Here is an 18,348-nt window from a genome sequence, read left to right on the forward strand (position 1 = left end):
TGCTTTTACAATGTCACCAAATGGCTTTTTGCATCTGGAACAGAGGCTCTGCTGTTTCTTCAAGCAAATAAGAAATGTTTTTTCATGTGATTTCATCCATGCATCATTCTATTTTGTCTGTTTTACCAGGCGAACCAGGATTGTTCATGACTCAGGTGGACTCGGGCAGAGTAGCCTACAACGCTGGAGTCAGAAACGAAGATCGTCTGCTCGAGGTCAACGGGGAGAACATAGAAAGCTACACGCATGACGAAGTGGTGGAAAAGATCAAACTGGGAGGGAAAAGCGTCATGTTCCTGCTTGTTGACAAGGAAACGGACAGTTTCTATCGCAACAAAAAAAACAAGATAGGATCATGGTTGGCAACAGTAAAGTTTCTCCCACTGCAACCGCGCTTCATCAATTTGACCAAAGGGTCTAATGGATATGGATTCCTGCTCAAAGAGGATCCAGGCCAAGGAGGCAAGGCCAAAAAATAACCCTGTGTGTTTCACTGCAGAGAAGGGGTTGTGGTTTAACGACACGCTCCATGATTTATTGCAGGACACTTCATAGGGGAAGTAGACAAAGGCAGCCCTGCAGATAAAGCTGGCCTGCGGAAAATGGACAGAGTTGTTGCTGTCAACGGGACGGATGTGGACAAATGCAGCCACAAACAGGTGGTGGACTGGATCAGGCTATGTGACAACACATGCTCCTTCCTTGTGGTGGACAAAGACACGGACCAAATGTACAAGCAGGTGAGCCACCTACTCACCTGTAGTCTTTCTAGTTCTGCTTACAACGTTGACAACATGCTAAGGTAATCATGTTTCATGTCTCACAGGGTAAGGTGTCTCCGATGCTTTTCTGGGAGGAGATGAAAGGTTCTAACTCCCCACCAAGTTACACCGAAGCTTTGAGCTTACCTGCTCCTGCCCAAAAATCCATGGCTGGAAGAGATAAAACAGAGGAACTGAGACCCAAACTGTGCAGAATGGAGAAAACCTCTGCCGGTTATGGCTTTCACCTAAACGGCATTGAAGGGGTGCTTGGCCAGTACATCACAGAGGTAAGATCAACAAGAACAAGCACTGTCTGAGGGAGACTACTCCACAAGAACCTGGTTAAAATCACCTCTTTTCAGGTGGTGAAAGGCGGTGCAGCAGACAAGGCTGGAATGGAGAACGACGACGTTGTGATAGAGGTGAACGGTGAGAATGTGGAGCAGAGCACCCATGCTGAGGTGGTGAACATAATCCGCAGAAGTGGCAACACTCTGGAGATGCTGGTGGCCAGACAGGATGTCTACAAACAGCTCAAAGCCACAGGTGTGAAGACCACACCGCTTCTCCTTGGGGAGACCTTCAAGGGGAAAACTCGCACTGCAGAGTCTCCAAAACCAAACAGGAAAGAGGAAAAGCAGCAGCAGGAGGAGGAGGATGAAGCCAGGCCAGAAACTCCACCTCAACAGGAAAGACAGAGGGTGAGTGGTGCTATTTACCATCACCGGTCATATTTCTAACCAGCATGGTGTTAAATGTGACTGTTCTGATCCACTCTGGGATATTTTGTGCAAACTGTCACAGTATCAAATCAATGAATGATTAACTACTAATTGTGAACAATTAGAGTATAATTTCAACTATGTCCCTTGACATTCTTAAAGAATATTTTAGAATCTAAATCATGCCACGGTAAATATATACGATTAACAAGAGTGTCGAGATTAAAGTTATACTGCTGATTATTTCACCACATAACATTTTGTTGCTTTTTGTTAAAGTGCTCCGGAAAGTCATTGGTGTCATTTGAACTTTTCACATCTTGTCATGTTACAACCACATATTCCATTGTACTTCATCGATTACCTACATGTGGCTTTCATTTTGGTTCAGCTGAAATATGACAAACAAAAATGTTATCGTACTTTCTGTTCCTACTTTTAGACTCCCTCTGTGTCATCATCTTTGTCTGAAGACGGCATCGACGAGAGACTCTGAAACGACGCCCAAAGGAACAAATCCTAGATGTGGCCGAATCTGAAGAGTTTGTTTTTAAAGCTCTCTGAGCTTCACACATTCCGGTGAAACATACGGTAGTAAGAGAGATGACAACAACAACTAAAATAATAATAATAATTACAGCACTCGGACTGAGAAATTGCCCACAAAAGCTGATTCATAGCAGAATAGCTGCTATGAATCAGCATAGCAGCTATTCTGCTATGCTGATTCGCTGCTGCTGGCGACAGTTCGCCAGCAGCAGCAATCACATCCTGTGCAACCAGCTGTGATTCCGTATTTATACGGAACTCCTGCAAGTTCCTCATGGAACTTGCATGAGGAACTTCTGCAAGTTCCTCATGGAACTTGCAGGAGAAAAAAACATTTTGTGCCTTTAATAAAAACTTCAGTGCTCTCCTCATTCACTGAAACCTCAAGGAGGTGATTAACCAAAAGGATAAATGCAACTTTAACTTGCATACATGTACTATATTCATTCTCATAACACAGACAATGGCTGAAAGAAGATGGCTACTAACCTAAACAAGTCCACATCTACAGTCAAAGCTTAAAATAGATGGAGCTGTGACAAACAAAACTTGAAGAAACCAAATGCCCTTTTACCATTACACCCAGAAAGAAGGACCATAAGGAAAGTAAAAAAAAACAAAAAAACTAGCTCCATAAAGATCAGGGTAAGAGAATCAAAGCAAAGCTTTAGATTTGTGATCAAATAAGATAACACTTTAACAAATTTTACACATTTTTACCAATGTAAAATGGTAAAAAGGTGCCAATAAATGTTGAGGGCGCTGTATTGTTTTGATCAAAGCTTGTATTGATATATAGCCCCTTTTGCAAAACCTGAGATAATCGTTGTCAACATAGTTTAAAATCATCTCTGTATGCAGTAAACATGTATTTTCTTTCCTTTATTTAATATTTGACATGAAAGTTCACATTTCTTACATAAAATAAAAAAAATCAACACATTCCATCTGAGTAAAGGCTGACTTTTTGAGTGCCTGCTTTCTTCCCAAATTGAATGACATATCTGAACATTAAAAAATAAAAAATAAAAAATCACAGTTGGGAAAACCTGCAGTGAAACAAGAAATGTGTGTCGTTTCAACCAGTGTGTTAAAACATAAAGATATAAAGAATTAACCAAAAGTGTACAAAATTAACAGCAAGGAAAGAACCCTATTTGTTTCATTTGAATGACTTTCTGTAAATACTCTGCTTTCAGTTTGCAAAGTTCCTTCAGCATGTGCTCCAATAGTCACCCTAAAAAATGTTTGTTTCTTTTGTTGTTGTTTTTTTTTTTTCCTGATTCAGGAGTAAATGCCTCAAAAATGATTTCTGTATCTCTCAGAACTGCAGAATAAAATTCAGCCCACGCATCAGTGAAGGCTAAACACGCCACAGGTGTTCAGAGGGCCATGTGTTTTTCTGGTGCCTGCTTGTGGGCGAGGTAAAGGAAGAGGATGCTGGACAGAGCGCTGACCAAGAAGATGACGTCAAACCAGCGGTGGTAGAAATTGAACTGGAGCTCTCCCAGAACCTCTGTCACGATGGAGCGGTACTCCAGCGGCATGCTCATGCGCATCAGCAGCACAGATGAAACAAAATACATCCCCTTATAGATTCAGATAAAAATAAAAATTAAGAAATGGATTCAAACTTAACTCAAGGCTGCAGGAAGTACTCGACTCTGAAGAAAAACACACTCACCATGATCTGAGCGAGGACAAGCACGATGACATTGGAAGATTTGCTGCTTGATATTGCGTAGAAGAACTAAAATAAAATGAAGGTGACAATATTCAGAAGATGGAAACTGAAAACGATAACTTTTCAAGAAAGAAAATGTGCATGTGTGTTAAATACTTGAGTTGAAAAATATTTGGCCTTAGGCATAACTGTATAATCTTTGCCACATGTTAAAACGTGACAGACTGCAGGTTAGAGGTTTTAATCTGAATTTAAGTGTGCACACTTTAACTAATGGGCCATCATTACCTTTGTGAGTGTGATAAGCAAACCTCGTATGGAAGTGACAATTATTATTCCAACCAGGATGAAGGAAATATGCTGGGACCAAAATTTCACCTGGAACACAGAAAAGAGGAGAAAACGTAAAAAGAAAGCCAAAACCTTTGGCGTTTTAGATTCCTCCCTCAGAACCTGAACCTCTTGGACTCAACAACTGCTGTTATGTGAACACACATGAACAACACATGGTTAACTGCAGAGACAACAAGGCAGAAAATTATCTTTACAAGAGGTCATTCCAGGTGATCCTGGGGGATTAGTTGGAGACATAAACAAATTTCTGAAAAGTAAATCATTAAATGTATTTGTAAGCTTAAATTCGGAGTTGATGTCAAGATTAAAGAAGCAGAGGTTGCAGAGAGGGATAGGATAAATTCATGCAGTGATCATTGAAAGTAATAGAAAAGCTCTCAGAAGTAATGAATTCATACACAAGTGTGTTTCTTACATCAAACTGGATGCCCAAGTAGTTCACTGTGATTTCGATACCCCTGGTCACCGGATCCGTCTTTCCAACTCGATCAAACACTATGTTTATCGTTGCCTGTAAATAGAAGAAAGGTTTAAAAGTGAAATCAGTGACAACACACCTTTTAAAGTAAACATATAGCCAGCAGGAAGTGACGTGAATGTTTATGTGAGATGTAAAACACGAATGCGGTGTTCCTACCATGAAGATTTTCCAAACACAATAGATGGAAAAGAAGTAACCAAGAAAGTTGAAGTATTTCCCTTGGAAGGTCTTTGAGTACTCAATTCGCTCCTAAAGAAAACAAAAAAAAACAAGACAAATCATCCATCGCATAATTACAAAAGGTAAACTAGTTATAAATAAACATACTAGAAAATAAGCTGATGCTCATGCATGTTAAATGTTTACTCCAGGTGAGAAAATTCTGCTGGTTTCCATCAAAGATAATCATAGGTTTATGTGGTAATTAACATTAAAATTTATAAATTTTTTGTGGCAACAGCTGTAAAATTAATCACACCACCTTCAAAACGTGTTAATTACAGCAGCGTTGTGCGTGAAAACATTCAAAACGTTGACGACAAGAGAAACTTGAGCTGAGCATAAAACGGTGCTACATTTGGTGAGGGCCTGGTGACTGCTGTGTGTGTAGCCACAGTTAACGGTTTATTTGAACACGTGTAAACAAATATGATACTAAAGAGGTAAACCAGCCCTTAAGTGCTTTAAAAGTTGGTTGGCCTCAGTTAAAAGCACAGTCATTGCAGGCACTTTTGCCATTAATATACCTAATTCATTTTCCGTTGGAGAATAAGGGCAGCTGTACTGATGATTGAGCTAAATATAGAAAATACAGTGGTGCATTCGCCCTTTCCTGATTTCAAGCAGGGTAAAATTATGTAAAAGCAGGACATCATGAATTACTTAGGCAGGATAATCTGCATGTTCAGCAAATGCCAGTCTCCTACCCAATCAACATACTAGGTCCAAATTCTCGGGCACACACTTGTTTACCTTGGTGGCTTGCAGATCCACCGTCTCCAGGAAGAGTTGTCGACTCAGCTCCTCCAGAGCATCAACTTCCTGCTGGATCAAAGACAAATCTACAGCGAGGAAAGTCAGGGATCACAGCAGCTAAGATTTTTTTCAGGATAGTTAGCAGGAATCTAAAATATAGAGATGCTTGCATCCAAGCATGAAGGATACTTTCACTGCCTGTTTGTGTAGAGGTGACACTCTTGATCATGCCCCAGAAACCAGTCTGTTTGTTTTGGTCCTCCCCTCGTTGGTACATCTGCCTCCTCGTCATGGCGATTCTTGAGAGACAAAAGAAAGCGTTATTTTACTTTTTGCAGAAAGAAAAAATGGTTTGAAGATCAAGAGGGGGTGTAAAATCATTATTCCCACCGTTTCTTTTTGCTGACAATCATATCCATGGTTTGGAGTAACCGCCTCTCCAGAGCAAGAATGTCACTATCTGTTACATTTCTGCGAAAACAACAAAAGCTAACTGTGAAGACACACTGCCACCTTCTGCTTGAACACTGCAAAGAAACAGCCGACGGGCCGAACCTGAGGAAATAGGACATGTATGTGTATGGACAGTTGACGGCACCAAACCCTGAGAGGAGAGCCATAAGGGTGACTCCGATCACACCGACACGACTGATGAGCTGCTCAATGGACAGAATCCCTGCACAAAATCAATCAGAAAGAGACACTAAAGACACTAAAGAAAGAGACACAGAAAGAGACACTAAACAACAAACAGCTCATAAACTTCACAGATGAATGACGGTGCAGAACCTTGCAAATGGCCTCTTTCACATTTTGCCACATTACAATTGCAAACCTCAGTGTATTATAATGAGATTTTATGTGATAGACCAACACAAGTATCACATAGCTGTGAAATGGGAGGAAAACAATCCTCGGTTTTAAAATGGTATTTTTTTTTAGTTGTTGTTTTTTTTTTTCCCAAAACAGATATTTGAAATGTGTGAAGTGCAATCTGTGGATTGTAGAAAGATCTCTCCCTGCATGACAGATACAAGTCTTTTGTGGTACTACTGACAGTTGTGACTGAAATTTTTCCCCAAATTCATTTTTGAAAATCCTCTCCTGGGAGTCGGATTGGATGAAGTGTTTATGAACATAATTTTTCAGGTGTTCAAATGTTTTAATTTAAACTATTCTGTTTCTTTGGCTGTATGTATAGAGTAGCTGTCCTGTTGCAAGATGAACCTGCACAATGAATCTAGGCAAAACATTTAAATGTAGGTCAAATAAGAGCAGTATACTTTCTGTTCCCTACATTACTTGAGGCAAACTCCAGGCCATTTGTCGGCTTTCTTCTGGACTCTCTGTTATAAAGATGCTGTTTGTTCAGAAATGTTCTCTACCAAACCTCCAATGCCTTCATATTTACTATTTAGCTGGGCTCTAAATGCGATTGAGTTAAATATAACACCAGATTTCAATTATTATTATTTCAGAAAAAAATAAAAGCAGTTTCCTTTCCCTTCCATATCTCATGTATGCACTTCTTTATGTTTGTTTATAACATAAGCTCCACTGAATTTCCTTAGAAAATGTGAAAAATCCTTAAAGGATGTGAATACATTGGCATGACACTAACACGGCATGAAATGCAACATTTTGATGAAGCCTCGTTTACTCACCATGTTTTGGACTCAAGATTGGGAATGGGTCTCCTAACTTCCAGAAGAAATACATGAAGGTAAACCAAACCATACAGGCAAAAAGGAGTTTTTGCCTCTGCACTGATAAGACAACAAGCAAACAGTTCACTATTAGAACAGCACCTTCAAATGTTAAAAGTTTTGTTTGTTTGTTTTTCTTGAACTTACACAATCGTATGTTGCTGACAACAAAGTAACCGATATAAAAAGGCACCACAAAGATTAGAACCAGCAGAATCACATACAGATTCAACTTCCAGTGGAAATACCTGGAACTGGGACAAAACATGATGATGAACAAATTGTATCTGTTTTAACCAAGGGATCAGGCCTTTTCCCCAAAAGTAAATATCACTTACGTGCTGCTTAAGGCCCCAAGAATCTCAAAAATGATAAGCTCGAACATTGTACAGGAAAACGCAAAGGTGACAGAAAAAACCACCTGGACAACATACTGTCGCACCTGAAAACAAAAACACAGTTTGACTGTAAAACATTTACAAGTCTGCTAAAGAAGAGAAACCTCTAATATCTGTATCTGTTGTGTTTCTTTTTATTAGAATCAATATGTTATGTCTTAAACAAAAACCAGTTGGATTTTAGAGACATAAACTACTAATGCTGCAAATGGAATAACACCTTACCTCATAATCTTTGAACAGCTGCCGCATAAAGAACAACCAACCAAACCCAAAAAACAGCACCTGGACGAAATATGCAAAAAAAAAAAAAAAAAAGTTGATGGTAAGTACAAAGACACTCAGTAACTTCATATATGAAGTAGTTTGAAAAACCTTATGAAAATCAGGTTCAAACCCAATCTAGATTAATTCTTCTACTTCACATTAATTCAATACAGTCTAATTTCTTAATGATTATCATATAACAAGTTGATAAACAACAACATCATAAAATGCTAATTGAGCTGGTAAAAACACTTTTAATACGTGCATTATCAAACTTTACTTATGAGAAACCATATAATTAATGTGGATAATACCGATCATATTTCATCTTGAAATATCTTAGAAGAACTGGACCCATGTCCTAAAAATCTAAGTTAACTACGGAAAAGTATACTTCTTCCAACCGATTACCTGAGAGGTGAACATGATGACTGAGTCCACCAGAAACGACATGATGATTATGATGTGAGTTAAACAACCTCAAACACTTCGAAAAACCCCAGTGCTGCAAAGTGCAGGCCAAGATTAGTTCATTTTAACCCCAAGGACAAAAACACCGTCTTTCTTAAAAGTGAACCGTGTGTTATGTGTCTAACATTTTGACACTTGTTTAGCTGTCAAGCTACAACAGCAAGTCGTCACCAACATACTTCCGTCGCAGGGATACTACGTCATTCGCCATTCAAAGTAAGGAAAACAAATAAAAAGGTTCAAAAACTTAAGTCAAGATAACAAAGCATAAAATAATAAAACAGACTATTATAATCACTTATTATCATTTGTAATTTTAAAACAGCACGGTCATAGACATAGACCGTTCGTTAATATCGCCGCCATATTGTGAGTGTAATTGTTTCCCGGATATATTTAACTATGCATAGGTTTTAAATTAATCATTTATTTTATACGTTTTATTTTTATGCTTAGTTTAGAACTATTTTACGCGCATCCGTTTAATATTTGTTGTTCTCTTATTTTGATTTTCAGAATTATTATTATTATTTATTTTTTTTTATTTTTTTTTTTGCGGTTAATATCAACATATTCAGTACTGGCACGAACATGTATATGAAACTAACATTACAATTAATACAAACAGTGTTTCTTATGAGAGGCCCCTCATATTTTCTTCAGTCGTAAAAACGTAGTTTATAGTAGTTGATTTTCAAAACGTTGCCACTCACAATATGGCAGAAGCGCCGTCAGCAACAGCAAATGTTTTTATTCATTTATTGTTTTAACCTTTTCTCTCCAAAGTGAAATAAATAAATAAATAAATAAATAAATTTTCTTTGTTTATTGTGTATTTTTAAATTCTAACACAAATCTCAAAAATAAAATAAGCTGCTTAGGATTGACTATTTTGATCATTTTATATATCTCTATTTTCTATTGTCTTATCAGCTATGCATATATGTATATTTTAAAATAAAAAAATAAGTAGATAAATAAATGAACAAATAAATAATATATTATTTTTCGAGATCCTATATTTGCGCGCAATGTATGTACCGTGACACCAGAGGGCGCCGTGGAACCAAAACTTTCATTCCTCATCGCGGACTACATTTAATTTGGGTAGTGCGCCTTTAGTGTCCAGTGCTGCCTGCGGTTAGAGTATCAGTCCGAGGGGAGCGCAGCAGCGAAACACTTGGAGGAACAGAAACTATCGCATGCCGATGCTGGATTATAAGGATGCAGGAGATGATGCAGAGGTAGACCGTCTTAAGCTGTTGGCTTTTCACATTTGTAACAAGAGGCATAAGGTGAGTCTCTGTTAACTGATACAACTTGTAGAAGAAATGTTATTGTGAACTCTGATTTGTTCTCTTGATTAATAAAGAACTAAAAGTTTTTAGTTTAACAGTTTTTAGTTTAGTGTATCTTATATTTCAAAACGGGATTAAAATGTTGGCAGTTGAGAAAAATATGCTGAACTTATAAATGCACTTTATGCTTCAAGGTTCTATAATGAACTAAAGTGCAAATAATTGTTATATGCTGGCTCGGTGTACAATATTTTACATGGAACACTGGCATACGGAGTTAAAGCAGATGCAATCATAAAGAATGTGGAGTAGAAACAGAACAGCTTCATAGTTGAAGATACAAAAGAATATATAAAATAATAACAGATAGCTGGATTTTGATCATTTTGACTCACTGAGCTGAATATTGTTTGCTGGCAAATTAAAGCATCCAGAAGCTTGACTAAAAACTGTGTGGACAAACCAAATGCCTTCTGGAAAGGTGGGGTTTATTGGCAAAGAGGACAACGATTGAACTCTTTGCTCAGAACAATAAAGAATAATGTTTTGTCATGAAATGGGAAGGTGAGACTTTAATAATGCCGTATTAACTGTAAAACATGGTCTTCATAGCTTCATACTGTAGGGCGTTTTTGCTGGTGCATGGTATGAGGTTGATGGAAACTACTGCCTAGAAAATATGTAACTTCACTTCAAATAAAATCAACAGCAAGATGGATTCAACTTGGACATTAGTAGCTGTTTCAAAACATCAGTGATTCCAAATACACATAAAAAACTGGTTTTGGAAAGGATTATGATCTGTATTTTCCACTTAAAAGTCCTGATGGTAATCCTGTGAAACATTCAATCTGGATCCAGAGACCAACTAGTTCACATGTGTTCTAGCATTGTCAAGAAACGCAGTCAAAAATTGATTTATGATTATTAAAAAAAATCTATTCAGGTCATGATGAGAGGTCTTTCTATTTTTCCTCAGTGAGAACGATGATGATCCCTGTCACTTGTAGAATAGGTCTGCAGGTCTCTTTTCTCCTCCTTTTAATTGGACAAACACATGGTGAGTAGGGGCATGCAAAGTCAAACCAATAAAATACTGAAAAACATAAAAAAAAAAACTACTCCCGCTCACCATTTGCAAAATATTGATTTCAGGTAGAGTGACGGCGCCGGCACGTTTGAAGGCACCAGTGGACAAACCCTTTACACTGACCTGCACGCTGTCAAAGGACCGTGGTGAAACTTTGAGGGAGGTCCGTTGGCTGGATGACAAGAATCAGACCCTGCTGAGCTACCAGCCAGGTAACAGAGACAGCGTGAGTGGACAGCAGCATGTGGAGCTCGCCACCTCACCAAAGGACTCCTCAGCGATCACCATTCGCAGGGTGGGCTTCCGTGATGAAGGCTGCTACACCTGCATCTTTGAGCTCAGTCCTTCAGGTTCAAAGCAAGGACAGACGTGTCTCACTGTTGACGGTAAAGGAAATATTTATAATTATTTTGAGTCTGATAAGGTTGGGAACACAAGTACTTTGCATTTAGGATAAAATATATTTATTAAAGATGAGATAGACACTAGTATAGCTCAGAAGCTAGGAGGAGATTATAATCTAGGGGAAAGGTAGAAGAGAATGGACAGAATAAGTTGTTTGACTCAATGGAGGAGCAATAATTAATGCAGCTTTAATAATCATAGAACCTGATTTGTGGATGCATAAGGGAAAGATTCATTAAGATATTTCACATACGAGTAGCTTATATTGAAGAGGGTCCATCAATTTACTGATAGTTACCACAATCTGAATATATTTTTAGCATGAAGGAGAAGTATTGCATGATTTTGCATCAGTACTGTGAACACAGCTGAAAGCAGATAAAAATGCATCAGAAAGATCCAATGACTGAACCCTGTGTAACTCCATAATAAATGATCCCTTCCATCTCATTTATTATTTACTGGTACTAAGCAATCGTGATATTTATGTTACATAGATGACATTGTGCAGAAGGAAGAGTCATGAACTGGGTGTGTAAAACCTCCACTCGAAACCTGAATGAGTTACAGTCCCAGTGATAGTAAGAAGAGATAAGCTGACATTTTTTTTAAAAAACTGTAAGCTCTCGCGTTGTGAAGCAAGTTGTCCTCTGTTTGACACAGACAACATTCACATCTGTTAGAGCGATAGATTTGTTAGGAAAGTCTTTTACGAAAGGGTAGCCAATATGAACGAGGGATAAGTTGGCTGAAGACAGAGCTCTCACAAGAGTGTCAAAAAAAACGGTGGTCTGCATTCAGTCTTCATAGTCGCTGTCCCTGTTAATATTCCATCGCTTGATTGATTTTGGATGCTTTCCCTTTTGCCCTCAAAGCTTAAAACTGAAAACATGCGAACACACGTGTTCCCAACCGCTGTTAACCTCTGACCAGAAACTGATGAGCGTGCTGAGTCCGGGCCAGTCATGTTAATAAAGAGCTGTGCAGCAGTGGGAGAAGGGGAGCTTAAGCTCCTAAGCAGAAACAGCTGGGCCAGATTCCACTGAGTGGTTTCTGTTTGGGTACCTCATATTCCCAATATTAACATTCTCCTTTACGCGCCCCTCGTCTCCAAGCTATGTTTATTGTCTTTTCTGCCCTCGACTGATCCTTTGTGTTTCATTCGCAGCCGAAGTCACATCAGAGAGAAACAAAACAGCAGTGAGCGGCAAGAAGGCGTCCCTGTCATGCTCCTTTGGTTTGCCCGAAAAGGTGCAGCAGATACTGTGGAAACACACGCCTGCTCAAGGCGAATCGACAGAGGTGGCCTCTTTTGCGAAGCGGAGCGACCCCATGATCGAGCCAGCTTATCAGGGGAGAGTCTGGCTCTCTGCTTCTCTGTCAGACAGTCAGCTTACGATCCAGCCTGTCGCCATCCAGGATGAGGGCTGCTACACCTGCTTCTATGAGACGCACAGCGAGGGGACAAAGAGCTCTGTGGTCTGTCTCTCTACCTACGGTAAATGTCTGCTTTTCAAGTTCGCTTTTACCCGTCGACATAAACGCTTCAACAATGCAACATTAGGTCAAAACGTTTGTTTCCCCGTCTTTTATCAAGTTCCAGGAATTGAAAAATAATTTTTACAATAAAGATGTAGCAAATATTTCCATCAAAATGTCTTCTTGAGCACATTTGGGATTTGTCCTAAAAATTAAAAACTGAGTTACGCTGGTTGCTAAGATAGACTGTGTGTGTGTTTTTTTGTTTGTTGTTTTTTTTGTTTCTTTTTATGCCAAAGTCACTTACATTTGAATAGACATTGTTTTAAGTTAAGTAGAAAAACGTGAAACTTAGGAAATGTGACAAAAGGGAATTCAATACATGACCTATTTCTTTCTAAATTGAGTCATTTTAGTCAAATTATTTATTGCAGTTACATTGCTGATACTTAGTAAGGCAGGGCTTCTTTACTTTGGCACAGTTTCTGATACAACAATTTGCAAAACATGCATATTTCTTCATTCATCTAGTGCAATCTCCTTCAGTCTCAGTCACATTTACCTTTCACACAATAACTGAAACACATAATCTTAAGATTTCCCTGAGTTGCTCCAGTGGAGATGATGCTCTCTGTGATGAATCTCTCAATCTGTTGAATTCCTCCTCAATACTGAAAAGCACAAAAGGAAGAGGGTTTCTTTCTCTTTCTATTTATCACAGTGTAAGGCTTTAGAAAGATAAAGTCCTAAACTGAATTTGGCTCCAAATTCAGGCACATTCAGTGGGTAACATTACATCGATCACGTTTTGTAACTAAGGCGAAATTTTAAGAGAAACTTTAGTTTGGTGGTGTTACAAAGTACCTTTTTGGCACTAGGAACGTCTTTTTTTTTTTTCATAAAATTACCCAGCTAACTCACACATATGTTGGATAATTTATATTTTCAGTGGCTGGTGCTAAATCCACTTATCCCAACATAGTTTTTTTTTTTTTTTTTTTTTTCATCATTTCTGCTTTATTTTATTGTTATTTAAAACAAAATTTTCAAGTGGAGCGGTTTTCACTGAACCCGAGAAGCAAGGACCGACTGCCAGTTTTAGATTTTGGGGTTTCGGATATTAATGTTAAGATTATCTTCCTTCTCAATGCAAGATGCTTTAATGATGCAGCAGCGACACCAGAGTTCTCTAGACCTGCTTCCACACAAACACTGAACAATAATGTCAACGTGCAGAATGGAGCATTCGAAAGAATGATGGAGGCAGGGAGTGACGTCCTGATGCATGACTGTGTCAGTGTTCGCCGCACAGTGATTCCCTCTGTGCTTTGTCTGCCTCTCCTTTGTGCTCTTTTGGATTTCAACTTTTCTCCCGTTCCCTTTCTCTTCCATTAGTTTCAAGGAACAGATGTGCTTTTGTTTGAAACTGAAATGTACAGTACAGTATTTTATTTTTTTATTTTTTTTTTACTTATGACTATGCATGATTAACATTTTTTTTTTTTTCATTCCTGCCGCCTGTTTGTGCCAATATTCTTCTTGGATTCTCTCCACATTGGGTGACATAATGACCTCTGCTGTTTTTTTCCCCCCCGACTTTCAAACAATCTGTGAACAGCGATGACCAACACAAACACAAACCTAACATTAATCATCCTGCAGTGACAGCATGAACCTGAAACCTGGAAATTACAACCAGATCCAGAAATACTAACACAAACGCATTGGGTTTTATGGTGAATATTTGGACACAGAGTACAAATATTTCAGCCTGTAAAAAACAGTCAAAAGTTTTAGTTTTAACTTTGAACACTAGAGTTAGTGGGAGATATAATTTTAAATCTTCCATTCACAATGTATGTGCATCTGCTGAACTACTTCTCAGTCCAACATTCATAAAAAATGGTACTAAACAGCAAAAAATAATAAATTGTTGTGATGATGTGCCGAAGGCTCGCCGTTGAAAAGAGATGGAGATTTTTAAAGAGACATGGGCCCAATTTGAAGTCGTCAAATTGCAAATCCAAATGTCTTTTAAGTCATGTTTGATATATACAGCATTTTTACAACAACTGAAAATAATTTAATTGCATTACGTGTGTGGAAAATACAAAATACAGACCTTTTCATCCTTCCACCTACTGCAGCTGAAATTACTTCTTTGATTTCTGGGCGCTGCTCTTTGGAAAATTCTCTGGTTGGAAGATGAATCGCCACCCGAGCCTGATGTCCAAGTTTCACAATATGCATGGTGTAAGCCAAGTAATAGGCAGGGCTTGAGTTTCTCTAGACAGAATGTTTGAAGTTCAGGCCCAAATATCTTTAGGCCTGAACAGAAGAAGGACACAGTTCTGTTCTTCTTCTGGTCTGAGAATCTCTGAAATGTGTTTCTGTGACGTTCAAGCGAGCTACCACAGCCATTTGTCCACTCTACCATAAAGGTCTTTGGAGTACATGAGCAGTGGTTGAGAGCCGAACCTGTGGCTAAGAGATTATTGGGTTTTTGGTCTCCTCTGTACTCCGAAATGCACTGGCATCAGTGAGTCCTTATATAATGCGTGATTCATTCCAGCCCTTGTTCAGTCATAGAAACATATTTTACGAGAACAAAATGAACCTGAGCTTAATTCTGAGTAACAACGGAAAGCTTTTTTAATAGTCATACATATGAAATTTTACTTGTTGATTATATATATTTTTAGAAACTTTTTATTAATTCTTATTGTAGGGTAGCCGGTGTTGAATTTTGCGTGGAAAGAAAAGTAATCAATTTTGGCTAAAACGTAAAATGTTCAAAAAGTGCCGTGAGTTTTTATCAGACACACTATATGTGAGCATGTTTAAATAAACTATCACGTTTCAACAATATACCATAATACGACATCCGTTATTGTGTGTTAGCATTAGGTTATGTATTTCTTTCAAGTTGAAAGAATACTCTTTAAATTGCATGCTGAAAAATATATGGTGTAACATTATTTAAAGATTTTCTGGTAACAAGCCGCTATGAACATAATAATAATCGTAATAATCCACATGACGTTTTCATGGCTTGGTTTTTGATCTGAATTTTCGTTCCTGTTGTTCCAAACCACCCTCACAATCCGATGTTATCCAGACCAAAGGTGGGAGAAGTTCCTCAGTCAGAATACTGAAAGGAATCTATAACCATGAGAGCCAAATAACTGTGGCTGAACGCGTTCTTGCCAAGAAAAATGCTCCCCATTCCAGTGCCTCGCATTCCTCACCCAGCCTCGAGAACAAGGAATTGAAAACAGTCTAAGATTTAGTGATGGATTTTAAGAAAACAAGAACAGAAACTTTTATCCCAGGTGTCATGCCCATGATATATAATCACAAACTATTCGAAGACATGAGTATAGGCAGTTAATATGGCAAAACAATACATTTAGGGACTTAAAACAACTTGCTGTCTGTTGTTATTTTATCCCAGTATAATAGAACATTTCTTAAATTTGAGGAAAGGCTTCGTAGCATTTTCTCTCATTTCTCTCTTGGTTTTCATTGTATTTTTTTTTTCAGTTCTTCCAAAACCTCAGGTGAGCTACAAGACCACGTCTCCAGGCGTGATCGAAGCCAACTGCACGTCTGTATCTCGGCCTCCTGCAGAGATTGTGTGGAATGTGGAGACGGACAACCGCACCATTGGCCCCCCTGTGACAGTGCATCTGCGTCAGGATGACGGGACCACACTAGTCATCAGCACGCTGACCGTCCAATCAGGGCTGCTGAAAGACGTGTCTGTCAAATGCTTGGTGCATCACAAGGGGCTCGAGTCACCCATCGCTGTATCCATGAACACTAAGAGTAAGTTATCAGCAAACATCTGCACCTTTGTTGGTGTTATGTCCTTTCTGCAGGTAATATGTTAACAAGTATCACCTTTTTAATGCAGTTTTGTTGATTTAAATAAATGAATACATATGATTGCAGCAGAAAACTGCTGTGACATGACTTGGCTGCCTTTCTTTCTGCTTTATCGGCCGCAAAAACGATCTGAAATAATAATCCATTAAATTTGAAATGTTTTAGTTTAGATCTTCCCACTAAGAACTGCTGAACTGGTTGCTTCTTTAAAAAAAAAACATGTCAGTAGAAGTACTTTTAAATTTGACAGTATCCAAACAAATTAATATCCGACAATGACATAGAAAGATTAATTTCATTTTTTTGTGTCATTTATCAAAAGAGAAGCATTGTTTATGACATATTTACTCATAAACATAAATCAAACTTTGAATGTTTTTTTTAGCAGATCAAATTTGCATCACTGTTGTGATATGTTAAATTATCTATCAAGCATAAAATAACCCAAAAGGTTAAATCATTTTATATTTCACCTACTCTTTTTTTTTTATTTTATTTTCTAGTTTGAACAGCTCCTAACTATTTTATACCAAGTGGACTGAAAGCAACAATAAATAGGAGTATAGCTGTGATAAAAAAGCAACACTGACATATAAATAAGAAAACTTAACAAAACACTTAGAATTGAGACTTTATTCCCAGTAGAAATAAACAACTTGTCTCTTGAACAGCACTTAGAAATGCTTCTCTGGAACGATGTGGTTTCCTAGTATCCTGGAGGGGTAGGAAAAACGTTTTAGTTGAATTTATTCGACTGCTGTCCTTTGCCGTGAAATAGCCTTAAGTGAACCAAACTGAGAAATATACTTTCAAAAAAGGAAGACTGTGTAGCGGACACATGGAGATTTAGATGTATCAGCCATGCTATTTCTGCAGGTGCTTTGCCAATCTAAACTTCAAATTATTTACAGCTTCAAGTTGAGTGTGATATAAGACTCTAAACCGGTATTCATATTTAGCTCATGCATCACTGCTTTGGCTTTTGCCAGCCTTAAATCTACCTCAATTCACAGGGTCAAGAGTGCAAAAGGAGAGCAGTTGGACGGTTAACACTATAAATTTAACCTGCAATTGAATTACTGATGACCTGAAACGGAGCAGCAGGGTTCAGATTAGTGCAAAACAGACTGCGCACATTTCAGCACGTCAATTACATTAAAGAATTACATGTTTTACAGTTCATGGCAAGTAATGAATCTCCTGATCAGGCCTGTCTTTTCTCCTTTTCAGTTGGCACGGCTCTCACCATCCTGATCTCGGTCACCACGGTCGCAGCTCTGCTGGTGATGTCCTTGTGCTTCTGCCTTTGGAAGTGTTTTTTGCGTAAAGAAGGTGAGGGCATGTTTGTGCAGGTTTTCTAATGCATGAAGGGCGTCTCCTAATAAAAGAAATACCCTTCGAAGCTAATTGATGTACTTACATTGTGGAGCAAGCTGCCTTAAATCTGATTTTATAAGTTAAAGATCAATAATATTTTAGGAATTTTCAGGGGAGGAACAGAAAGGTAATAAATTCCCCTAATGCTTCCAACAGACTTGCTCTGCAAATATTCTTTCTAGCATGAGGTTTTATTTTAAAATAAACAGAATATAATATCTGGGCTTATTCTAGTGTGTTGTTTGGCAAACAACCCCAGAAACAATAAAACAGCAGATTCCTGTTCAGATTCACTTTGGTAACTGTACATATGTTGTTACTGGCCAGAAAAGCAAGTTTCAGTGAGCAGTAGGTGTGTCCAGTCATGTTCACTTTAAAATAACCTAATGTGTTGACATTGGGTGACTTTTCATTACGATGAGCTAATATGCTGTAATATA

General features: G+C 38.2%; 3 protein-coding genes across 4 annotated transcripts in view; 2 read left to right on the forward strand and 1 right to left on the reverse strand.

Moving 5' to 3' along the window:
* Positions 1–98: 98 nt before the first annotated feature.
* On the forward strand, positions 99–3,047 carry LOC103132446 (putative PDZ domain-containing protein PDZK1P1). The gene is made up of 5 exons (XM_007544257.2): positions 99–462; positions 544–740; positions 827–1,051; positions 1,127–1,465; positions 1,929–3,047. The coding sequence occupies exons 1-5, from the start codon at positions 99–101 to the stop codon at positions 1,980–1,982; spliced, it is 1,179 nt and encodes a 392-aa protein (XP_007544319.1). The 3' UTR covers positions 1,983–3,047.
* A 248-nt stretch (positions 3,048–3,295) lies between these two features.
* Positions 3,296–8,561, reverse strand: LOC103132443 (Golgi pH regulator). Its single transcript, XM_007544253.2, has 14 exons — positions 8,312–8,561; positions 7,859–7,918; positions 7,574–7,677; positions 7,383–7,489; positions 7,194–7,295; positions 6,085–6,205; positions 5,920–6,000; positions 5,719–5,828; positions 5,527–5,615; positions 4,711–4,803; positions 4,489–4,584; positions 4,008–4,097; positions 3,720–3,785; positions 3,296–3,624 (listed from the first exon to the last, which is right to left on the reverse strand). The coding sequence occupies exons 1-14, from the start codon at positions 8,351–8,353 to the stop codon at positions 3,418–3,420; spliced, it is 1,368 nt and encodes a 455-aa protein (XP_007544315.1). The 5' UTR covers positions 8,354–8,561; the 3' UTR covers positions 3,296–3,417.
* Positions 8,562–9,501: 940 nt separating this feature from the next.
* LOC103132444 (OX-2 membrane glycoprotein-like) overlaps positions 9,502–18,348 on the forward strand; it is an 11,494-nt gene continuing 2,647 nt past the window's right edge. Inside the window, exons 1-6 of one of the 2 annotated variants that reach the window (XM_016667402.1) lie at positions 9,502–9,666; positions 10,649–10,729; positions 10,813–11,145; positions 12,333–12,662; positions 16,187–16,471; positions 17,762–17,863. In XM_016667402.1, coding sequence (XP_016522888.1) covers positions 10,657–10,729; positions 10,813–11,145; positions 12,333–12,662; positions 16,187–16,471; positions 17,762–17,863 — 1,123 coding nt within the window. In that variant the 5' untranslated portion in view covers positions 9,502–9,666; positions 10,649–10,656. The remainder of the gene's footprint in view (positions 9,667–10,648; positions 10,730–10,812; positions 11,146–12,332; positions 12,663–16,186; positions 16,472–17,761; positions 17,864–18,348) is intronic. The other variant, XM_007544254.2, reaches the window with a different exon arrangement.

The sequence above is a fragment of the Poecilia formosa genome, unplaced genomic scaffold (assembly GCF_000485575.1).
Source record: "Poecilia formosa unplaced genomic scaffold, Poecilia_formosa-5.1.2 Scaffold1058, whole genome shotgun sequence".
Classification (NCBI taxonomy): domain Eukaryota; kingdom Metazoa; phylum Chordata; class Actinopteri; order Cyprinodontiformes; family Poeciliidae; genus Poecilia; species Poecilia formosa.

What these genes read in the sequence shown, in the direction of transcription:
- LOC103132446 (XM_007544257.2), top strand. Translation starts at nt 99, where the DNA reads ATGCATCATTCTATTTTGTCTGTTTTACCAGGCGAACCAGGATTGTTC. An exon ending in AGAGGATCCAGGCCAAGGAG is followed by an intron (nt 463 to 543) that starts GCAAGGCCAAAA and finishes GATTTATTGCAG; the next exon opens with GACACTTCATAGGGGAAGTA. An exon ending in CTCAACAGGAAAGACAGAGG is followed by an intron (nt 1,466 to 1,928) that starts GTGAGTGGTGCT and finishes TCCTACTTTTAG; the next exon opens with ACTCCCTCTGTGTCATCATC.
- LOC103132443 (XM_007544253.2), bottom strand. Translation starts at nt 8,353, where the DNA reads ATGTCGTTTCTGGTGGACTCAGTCATCATGTTCACCTCTCAG. An exon ending in TGTCAGCAACATACGATTGT is followed by an intron (nt 7,296 to 7,382) that starts GTAAGTTCAAGA and finishes TTGTCTTATCAG; the next exon opens with TGCAGAGGCAAAAACTCCTT. An exon ending in TACACAAACAGGCAGTGAAA is followed by an intron (nt 5,616 to 5,718) that starts GTATCCTTCATG and finishes TCCTCGCTGTAG; the next exon opens with ATTTGTCTTTGATCCAGCAG.